The 10,693-nt window shown below is 47.1% G+C and overlaps 1 protein-coding gene across 1 annotated transcript; it reads right to left on the bottom strand.

Annotated features, from left to right (window-relative positions):
- Positions 1–3,569: 3,569 nt before the first annotated feature.
- On the bottom strand, positions 3,570–6,076 carry LOC144668845 (relaxin-3-like). The gene is made up of 2 exons (XM_078531264.1): positions 5,401–6,076; positions 3,570–3,973 (listed from the first exon to the last, which is right to left on the bottom strand). Exons 1-2 carry the CDS (start codon positions 5,576–5,578, stop codon positions 3,699–3,701), a joined length of 453 nt encoding a protein of 150 aa, XP_078387390.1. The 5' UTR covers positions 5,579–6,076; the 3' UTR covers positions 3,570–3,698.
- Positions 6,077–10,693: the final 4,617 nt, after the last annotated feature.

The following is a 10,693-nucleotide window of genomic DNA, read 5'->3' as shown; positions in this document are numbered from 1 at the left end:
GGTCCCTGTTCCCAGTCACTGTCAGTCTGGGTCCCTGTTCCCAGTCACTATCTGTCTGGGTTCCTGTTCCCAGTCACTGTCAGTCTGGGTCCCTGTTCCCAGTCACTGTCAGTCTGGGTCCCTGTTCCCAGTCACTGTCAGTCTGGGTCCCTGTTCCCAGTCACTGACTCCAGTTTGAAAGTTTATGGGTGAGGCTCGGATCCCGGCAGTGTGTGATGGATTTCACTATCACACAGACCACTGACATTTTTGCCTATAATGCAGAAAGGGACGTTTGCATTTCTCATTTATGTGGAGCTCTCAGAACTTCAGAATCCAAAGTTGATTTCCAGCCAATGATGTAGTTTTGAAGTGTGTCACTGTTGTCATGTTGGGAGCAGCACTGAAAATTGTGCACAGTATTCTCCCACACACAGCAATGTGATAATGACCATTTCACATATTTTTGTTATGTTGATTGAGGGGTTAATATTGGGCAGGACACAGTGGAGAACCCCCCTGCTTCCCTTCAACATAGAGACATGGGATCTTTTACATCCACATTAGAGGGCGGTTGGGGCATCAGTTTAATTTTCCATTTGAACAATGGTATCTCTGACAGTGAGGCACTCCCTCAGTGTTGAACCTCTGACATTACGGTGCTCCCCCAGTACTGACCCTCTGATCATGCAGCGATCCCTCAGTACTAATCCTCAGATAGTGTAGCCCTCAGTCAGTACTGACCCTCCGACTGTGCAGCGATCCCTCAGTACTAACCCTCAGATAGTGCAGCGTTCCATCAGCACGGACCTTCTGACAGCGCAACACTCCCTCAGTACTGACCCTCTGATAGTGCAGCACTCCCTCAGTAGTGAACCACCGACAGTGCAACGCCCCCTAAGGACTGACATCTGACAATGCAGCACTCGTTCAGTATTGACTCTCCAACAATGCAGCGCTCCCTCAGTCCTGACCCTCTGACAGTGCAACACTCCCTCCGTACTGACCCTCTGACAGTGCAGCATTCCCTCAGTACTGACCCTCAGATAGTGCAGCACTCCCTCAATAGTGACCCTCCGACAGTACAGCGCACCCTCAGTACTGACCCTCCAACAATGCAGCGCTCCCTCATTACTGACTCTGCAACAGTACAGCATTCCCTCCTTACTGACACTCCAACAGTGCAGCGCTCCCTCGGTACTGACCTTCCGACAGTGCAGTACTTCCTCAGTACTGACCCTCCGACAGTGCAGCGCTCCCTCAGTACTGAACCTCTGACAGTGCAGCACTCCCTCATTGCTTACCTTCCAACAGCGCAGCACTCCCTCAGTATTAACCCTCCGACAGTGCCTCAGTATACACCCTCAGTATTGCATTGGCGTGTCAGCCATAATGTAGCCTGGTCTCTGGAGTGGAAGCAGTTACCTCTTGAGGTGAATGTGTAATGCCCTAAACCACATTAATGCTTGCAGGTTGAGATGGACCACTATGCTGAGTTTCTGGATGTTGCCTGGTATCAAGGTACGCTACCTCCTGCAGAGTCTGTGTTGCAGTGAGTGTGATCAGCTACATGCACTGAAAAACTGTCAGCAATGCTGGGAACCTAAGGGACGAGGCCATCATTTGGCTTTGCAGCATCATTTCTGAGAATACGAAGACGAGGGTTTCCAAGAAACACAGGAACTGACAAGCCACAACTGACAGGAAGTCATCAACAGCATCTGACACTGATATTCTTTTTCTAACTCCCCAATAACAAATCTCATACTGGGAACGGCGCCAGGACATACAATGCCAGTGTAGTGGGATCAGAACAAGAACCCTGAATGATGGGTTGCCAACCCTCCAGGATTGGCCTGGAGTCTCCAGGAATTGAAGGTCAAACTCCAGCGCACTACTGTTTGCAATCCTGGAGAAAAATCATTGGGACATTCAACAGGATTGGTTTTTTTTTTGCCATTTCCTTGGAATATTTTTCTTCCCCAGATATAAAAATATTGAAAATGGGGGGAAAGGCTGTTTGGCTGAGAGCCAAGCATCATCTAATTGGGTCTTTTTGCTTTCCAATTGGCATAGGAAGCCAGTACATCACACGGATGGATGTGTCGGCCGACTAATGGCTGTAGCATGGGGATGAGTCATGTGATGAATTCTCCAGGATTGCATTCAGTCACAGTTGGCAACCCTAGCGGGTGCTGAAGGGAAATCAAACTCTGCGCTGCAGGTGCTTCACCTACATCTGACTAGGGTCTGAATCCCACAGTGACAGATTCTCCCCAATAGGCACCGTGGGATCAGCACCAGCCCTCAACTTCATTAAGTTTGCACATTGCCAGCAGGGGACAGTTCCACACCGCAGTGTCAGTGTGTGTGGAAATGTCCTGCAGTGAGGGTCAGTGCGTGTGGAATTCAACCCCAGTGAACGTCATAGTGTCTGGAACTGCACCCCAGTGAGTGTCACTGTGTGTGGAACTGAACCCCAGTAAGAGTCTGTGTGTGGAACCTGTACCCCAGTGAGAGTCAGTGTGTGTGAAATTCAACCCCAGTGAGCATCGTAGTGCCTGGAACTGTACCCCAGTAAGGGTCACTGTGTGTGGAACTGTACCCCAGTGAGGGTCAGTGTGTGTGGAACTGTACCCCAGTGAGAGTCAGTGTGTGTGGAACCTGTACCCCAGTGAGAGTCAGTGTGTGTGGAACTGTACCCCAGGAAGAGTCCGTGTGTGGGGAACTGTACCACAGTGAGTGTCAGTGTGTGTGGAACTGTACCCCAGGAAGAGCCAGTGTATATGGAACTGAACTCCAGAGAGAGTCAGTGTGTGTGTGGGACTGCATCCTAGTGAGAGTCAGTGTGTGTGGAACCCGTACCCCAGTGAGAGTCAGTATGTGTGGAACACAACCTCAATGAGAGTCAGTGTGTGCAACTGTACCCCAGTGAGTGTCAGTGTGTGTGTGGGACTGCATCCTAGTGAGAGTCAGTGTGTGTGGAACCCGTACCCCAGTGAGAGTCAGTGTGTGTGGAACACAACCTCAATGAGAGTCAGTGTGTGCAACTGTACCCCAGTGAGTGTCAGTGTGTGTGGAACTGTACCACAGTGAGAGTTAGTGTGTGTGGAACTGTACCACAGTGAGAGTTAGTGTGTGTGGAACTGTACCACAGTGAGAGTTAGTGTGTGTGTGGAACTGTACCCTCGTGAGAGTCAGTGTGTGTGGAACTGTACCCCAGTGAGTGCCAGTGTGTGCGCGACTGTTACACCGGGAGACAGTGCAATTGTTATTGACAATTTTCTCAGGAGGGAGGTAAATGAATGAAATGCTGCCGTCTAAATATTGATGAATAAGATTTGAGTCTGTAGTGATGCGCTCAATTTTTTTTAATTAAAAGCATACTGTACAAACATGATGCAAACCTATTTAGCTTATGGATCAAAACTTTGGACAAACATAATGACGATTTGATGGCACAGCTAAAAATAGAGCACTCTGGCAAACAGAGAACACCAAACACTTTAACAATGTCTGTCTCTCAAATGGTCAGCTTTGCACAAGCTATTGGTCTTCAGTGTTCAGCCTATGTGCCATACACAGGCATTCTGCTGTGCTGTGCATGGTTTCAGGAGTGAGCTGTTAGCACGCGAGGTACTTGCACGTTTTTAACCAGTCTTCAGGTTCCTGTTGTGTGTTGAGGGGAGCAGGGGGTTATTGATGATGTAGTGGAGGCTCTAACATAGTGAGCTGATCTCAGTCTTGGTGCAACCCCACTTACAGCAAGCATTAGACAGACCCACCACCACATCCCTCCCCTTCCTATCGCTACTTCTCAAAGCCTCTAACACATCATCGGAAATGCTCCTCCGGCTTCGACCCTCTTTCCCGAATCCCAGCAGGACTCCCCAGCTCCGAGGTCCATCATTGGTGACATCCTCAGCAAGATCCCAGTCGTTGGGATTAGCATCGTTCATTGTCTGCTCCAAGTAGGTAATGGGCTCAGGGATATCTGGAAGTGAAACAGAGCACAACTCGCAATGTGGAAATGCATCATTAAATCTTCTCCAAAAAAATCCAAACAGCTAAAAGCTGGTTTGTAGTAAATTACAGAATTTCAAATCTTCTTCAGTACATTCGGAATCATCACAGCAACAGGAGGGACCCATCTGAGCTTGTTTCACTACTCAATTAGATCATGGCTGATGTATGTCTCAGCTCCATCAATACTGAGGGCAGTGAGAGATGCAGGGATATGCTCACTACACAACGCAGCCTCAGTGAGAGCTACCTCACACATGAGATGAGACTGTTATTCGTGTGTGAGTCCAGACAGTGAAAGCTACCAGAATATTCAGTCAGAGGTGATCTTATAGTCCAGCTTCACTGTTCTCAAATTAACACTCACACACATACACTATTGGCTTCAGGAGCCACCACTGGATAATGATTCCAAGAGGGACCTCTGGCTGAACTTATTCCTTGCAAACCAACGTTCTGAGAAGAATTCTATGTCATTTGCTCCTGTCTCAGGTAAGATCAGCTAACAATCATTTAATTCAGATTATTCTCTCAATCAGTTGCTTTTCTGGCAGGTTTTACAGTCTGCAAATGAGTTATAATTACAAGCTGGTTAACTTTTTTTATTCATTCACAGGATGTGGGCTTCGTTGGCTGAGACAGCATTTATTGCCCTTGAGATGGTATGGCGGGCTGCCTTTGATAACTGCATTGGATAACCTCTCTGCGCTATGGTTTGGATTATTTATAAACCTCTGTGCCGATTTCCTGACCTCATTTCAGCATATCTGGTCTCAGAAAGTAGCAGTGAACTCACCTCACACTTCAGCCTCCCACTTCCCCACACGTGAACAATTAGCACAAGAAACCTTCACTAACAGACTCACAAAAGCCAAATGACAGGGCTTGATCTCTGATTTAACTTTAACTGTATCAGTCCCGACACAACTCATAATTTCCAGGTCTGGAGTGAGTGTGCCAGTCAAACATGCCATAACTGAGGAAATCCTGGTTGATTTACTCCCCTGTCTTGCCCAGACCCTGGAGGTTAATGGCAGTGCCAATTGGACCAGCACACAGCAGGATCCAGTCTGGCTCTGTCTGCTCTGTCTTGCTATCAGGGGCAAGGACACTGCCCTCACCTGGACTTGACTATTGATTTTTCTCACATTTACCCATTAGGACAGTATCAGCTGACTAGGCAGATTGAGGAGATCCTGGTAGAAGGATCAGAGATCTCTTAGGCAACCTGTTGCCTGGTCCTTCCTATCAGGAGGGATCCACTGGGATCTGTTAGCCAACGGGTAATCCACTGGGATCTGGTACCAGCAGGTTATCTGTGTGCTGGAGTTTCCACTCTGCACCATGGAGTTTAATGTGTAGATGTTGCAGACAAAACGCTTGCCTGGCAATTCTTACCTGCTGTACTTACTCCGGTCCTTTTCCATCTGGAACCTCCGCAGGTGAAAATGACAGCCCGGATAAACTCTCTCCTACAGAGCTTCACTCCAAGGACAGGATTCCGAGCATCGATCTCCAGCTGGAACTCTGAGATGAACAGCCAGAGGGCCAGGCTAAACCAAAACTTGTGCATCATGTGGGGCTCTGCTTTCTTATCCTGTGAAACTGAGGATGGAAAAGTGAAGAGAGAACAGGGAGAGGAATGGAAGCAGGAGAGAGAGAGAGATTGAGGAGAGAGAGCAAGGAGGATAAGAGTTGCCAGTCGTCAGCTGAGAGTCTGTGCTCCCCTTGCTTGGAGCTCACTCTATTTAAACCCCTATTCACATCTGATAAACAGATGCAATTACTAAGCTGCCACAACACACAATAGGAGACTGATGGTTTAATGAGCAGCATCAGGACCTTGGTAAAGGTCTCTGCTAGGGAGGAGGGGACAGACACACTGTGTGTTTAATTCTAAATGCACGCCTCTATTGTAAGTTATCAAACAGGATATTAAAAATCATTTACACCAAATACACACAAAGCAAAAGTCCTTAAAAAGGACAGGAGATGAGGTTGCTATTATTTGCAAATGTCAAGGCCCCACAGCTCACGTCATATATTTTAAATCGTAGTTTCAAATCCGTGTCTTATTCCACCCTGCGCTCTCTCAGATTCTCTTTTTTTTATTCATTCTTGGGATGTGCGGCTTCGCTGGCTGGGCCAGCACCTATTGCCCATCCCTAGTTGCCCTTGAGGCCTTCTTGAACTGCTTGTTGGGAGGTCAGTTCTTCGGTCCCCAGTTTATACCACGCCCAAGAAACTGGTCTTCCTGTGTTTTCATCGGGGCTCAATAGACAGAAGGAGTATGGGGATTGTGACTCTCCTTTTGGGGAAGGAGCTGATTCAAGTTGATTCCAGATATTGGTGTTTATATCAGGCATTATCACATTGCTTAGAAAAATCCCAACACGTTTACATCTCCCCATTGCTTCTCCCAGTAATACCATGGGATTTTCAATATCCACCTGAACATTCACACAGGGTCTTGATTTAACCTTTAAGGGGAGGCGGTGGCATAGTGGTCACCAGACCAGTGATCCAGAGGCCCAGGCTAATGCCTGAATCCCACCAGGGCAGCTGGTGGAAATTAAATTCAGTTAATAAATCTGGAATTGAAAGCTAGTCTCGGTAATAGTGACCATGAAACCATTGGCGATTGTTGTAAAAAACCCACCTGGTTCACTAATGTTCTTTAGGGAAGGAAATCTGCCATCCTTACCTGGTCTGGCCTACATGTGACTCCAGACCTACAGCAAATGTGGTTGTCTCTTAAAATGCCCTCTGACAAGTGTAGTTGGGGGTGGGCAATTAATGCTGGCCTAGCCAGCGACGCCCACATCCCATGAACAAATAAAAAATCACCATCCCTGGGTATGTCCTTTCCCAACGACAGGACAGACACAGCAGAGGTGGCGGCACAGTGGTGTACAGTTGGGAGCGAATTGCTCTGGGAGTCCTCAACATTGACTCTGGACTGCATGAAGTCTCATGGCATCAGGTCAAACATGGGCAAGGAAACCTCCTGCTGATTACCACGTACCGCCCTCCCTCAGCTGATGAATCAGTACGAATCAGTACTCCTCCATGTCGAACACCACTTGGAGGAAGCTCTGAGGATGGCAAGGGCGTAGGTGGGTGTTATGGCACAGCGGATGGTAAATGCTAAGATGCTCAAATCCCAGAGGGAAACTTGAAACAGCTGCCACAGCTGTTTGCAATTTGTATTTTATTTTGAGATGTGTGCCTTGAATTCAGTAGTATGGAGGTGTCAGCTGTGGCTCAGTTCATAGCACCCTCGCCTTTGAATCAGAGGGTTGTGGGTTCATGTCCCACTCCCGGAAACCAAGAACTGTGATTGTACTCGAAAGAGTTGCAATCTGTGACTGTTGATAACTCGAAAGAGTTTGAATTCAGTAGTAATGAGCCCACCGAGACTTAGAAATTTTTTTTACAAAACTGAATTAAACATTTATTAATAGAAGAAAAATGTTTTTAAGCACAAACATAGATCTACAAATTACTATTATAGTGACTCCTAAACCTCCTAATTAATCCAGCTCCCAGTTTCACCACCATTAAGGCAACAGTAAAACAAAAGAGATTTCAACAGACACAGGCAAAGCACACAATACCCTGGACAGGAATATTCACATTGAGATTTCTTAGCTTCAGTTCCTGTAGACAGCAGCTTGATGCATAGAGGCTGGAGGCTTTTCACACTTGTGTTAGATCCTAGAATGCCTTTTCACTTTCACATAACCTCACCTCCTTTATACATGTCTCTCACTCTTTAATGTAAGTTCCATTGTTCCAATCTGCCTTTGCAGCTTTACTTTTTCCGTAGTATAAATCTTCCATGGTACTCATATTATCAGTAATATTTGCGAAAAATAAATAAACATACTGCTTGGCTTAGCCTCTGTTGGCTAGGTGTAACACCTTACCATCTCTGAAATTCACAACGCTGGTTTATCTAAAAGTGCAAATGTTCAAACCTGGCTTCTCTTTTGATCACTCAAAATCTCCAGACTAGCTGTCTGCAATTCATTTAAAACCCACACACACAACCTCACACAGAGAAACTAATCCAAACCCCACTATTAACCTACCTTTATAATAAATCACAATATTATTATGAAAATTATTATATTTTCTTGACAGTGGGCTACTTCAGAGCGGCTCAGTAGCACCACTACCTACCAAACTGGCTGATGCCTAAAGGACATAGCTGCTAGACTGTGTCTACAGCAGATGGTGTGGGAACCAACAAGAGGGAAAAACATACTCGACCTTGTCCTCAGCAACCCACCAACTGCAGATGCATCTGTCCTTGACAGTATTGGTAGGAGTGACCAATGCACAATCCTGTAGAGACGAAGTCCCATCTTCACATTGAGGATACCCTCCATCATGCTGTGTGGCACTAACATCATGCTAAATGGGATAGATTTCAAACAGATCTAGCAACTCAAGATTTGACAACCATGATGTGCTGTGGGCCATCAGCAGCAGGAGAATTGTACTCGAACACAATCTGTAAACTCATGGTCTGGCATATCCCCCACTCTACCATTACCATCAAGCCAGGGGATCAACCCTGGTTCAATGAAGAGTGCAGGAGGGCATGCCAGGAGCAGCACCAGACATACCTGAAAATGAGGTGTCAACCTGGTGAAGCTATAACACAGGACTACTTGCATGCCAAACAGCATAAGCACCAAGTGATAGAAAGAGCTAAGCAATCCCACAACCAACGGATCAGATCTAAGCTCTGCAGTCCTGCCACATCCAGTCGTGAATGGTGGTGGACAATTAAACAACTAACAGGAGGAGGAGGCTCCACAAATATCCCCATCCTCAATGACGGAGGAGCCCAGCACAGCAGTGCAAAAGATAAGGCTGAAGCATTTGCAACAATCTTCAGCCAGAAGTGCCAAGTGGATGATCCATCTCAACTTCCTCCGTAGGTCCCCAGTATCACAGATGCTAGTCTTCAGCCAATTCGATTCACTCCACGTGAAATCAAGAAAAGCTGAAGGCACTGGATGGTGCAAAGGCTATGGGGCCTGACAATATTCCAGCTATAGTACTGAAGACTTGTGCTCTGGAACTAGCTGAGCCCTTGGCCAAGCTGTTCCAGTTCAGCTACAACACTGGCATCTACCCGGCTATGTGGAGAATTGCCCAGGTATGTCCTGTACACAAAAAGCAGGACAAATACAACCCAGCAAATTACCACCCTTCAGTCTACTCTCGGTCATCAGTAAAGTGATGGAAGGGGTCATTGACAGTGCTATCAAGTGGCACTTGCTTAGCAATAACCTGCTCACTGATGCCCAGTTTGGGTTCTGCCAGGGGCACTCAGCTCCTGACCTCATTACAGCCTTGGTTCAAACATGGACAGAATAGCTGAACTGAGGTGAGAGTGACTGCCCTTGACATCAAGGCCACATTTGACTGAGTGTGCATCAAGGAGCCCTAGCAAAACTGGAGTCAATGGGAATCAGGGGGAAACTTTCCACTGGTTGGAGTCATACCTAGTACAAAGGAAGATGTTGTGATTGTTGGAGGTCAATCATCTCAATCCTGGGACATCACTGCAGTGGTTCCTCAGGGTAGAGCCCTAGGCCCAATCATCTTCCGCTGCTTCATCAATGACCTTCCTTCCCTCATAAAGCCAGAAGTGGGGATGTTCGCTGATGATTTCACAATGTTCAGCACCGTTCGTGACTCCTCAGACACTGAAGCAGTCCATGTCCAAATGCAGCAAGACCTGGACAACATCCAGGCTTCGGCTGACAAGTGGCAAGTAACATTCACACCACACAAGTGTCAAGCAATGACCATCTCCAACAAGAGATAATCTAACCATCGCCCCTTGACATTCAATGGCATTACCATCGCTGAATCCCCACTATCAACATCCTGGGGGTTACCATTAACCAGAAACTGAACTGGACTTGCCACATAAATACTGTGGCTACAAGAGCAGGTCAGATGCTCAGAATCCTGCGATGAGTAACTCATTTCCTGACTCCCCAAAGCCTGTCCACCATCTACAAGACACAAGTCAGGAGTGTGATGGAATACTCTACACTTGCCTGGATGAGTGCAGCTTCCACAACACTCAAGAAGCTTGACTCCGTCCAGGACAAAGCAGGCTGCCTGATTGACACCCCACCCACAAACATTCACTCCCTCCACCACCGACGTATAGTAGCAGCAGTGTGTACCATCTACAAGATGCAATGCAAGAATTCACCAAGGCTCCTTAGACAGCACCTTCCAAACCATGGACCACTACTACCTAGAAGAACAAGGGCAGCAGATAAATGGGAACACCACCACCTGGAAGTTCCCCTCCAAGCCACACACCATTCTGACTTGGAAATATATCGCCGTTCCTTCACTGTCACTGGGTTAAAATCCTGGAACTCCCTCCCTAACAGCACTGTGGGTGTACCTACAGCACATGGACTGCAGCGGTTCAAGAAGCTCACCACTATCTTCTCAAGGGCAATTAGGGATGAGCAATAAATGCTGGCCTAGCCAGTGATGTCCACATCCCATGAAAGAATTAAAAAAGAATTGAAAGGTATTATCTGGAATGGTGAATTCTTAGTACTGACCCTCCGACGGTGCTGCACTGCATCAGTACTAACCCTCCGACAGTGCAGCACTCCCTCAGTACTGACCCTTCAACAGT

This window comes from Cetorhinus maximus, chromosome 28 (genome assembly GCF_964194155.1).
Source record: "Cetorhinus maximus chromosome 28, sCetMax3.hap1.1, whole genome shotgun sequence".
In the NCBI taxonomy this organism is placed as follows: domain Eukaryota; kingdom Metazoa; phylum Chordata; class Chondrichthyes; order Lamniformes; family Cetorhinidae; genus Cetorhinus; species Cetorhinus maximus.
Note: the sequence above shows the minus strand (reverse complement) of the source record. Positions and strands in the feature narration are given on the sequence as shown.

Coding starts and splice junctions, on each gene's coding strand:
- LOC144668845 (XM_078531264.1), bottom strand. CDS start 5,578: ATGATGCACAAGTTTTGGTTTAGCCTGGCCCTCTGGCTGTTCATCTCA. Junction 3,974..5,400: donor GACCGGAGTAAGTACAGCAG/GTAAGAATTGCC, acceptor TTTCACTTCCAG/ATATCCCTGAGCCCATTACC.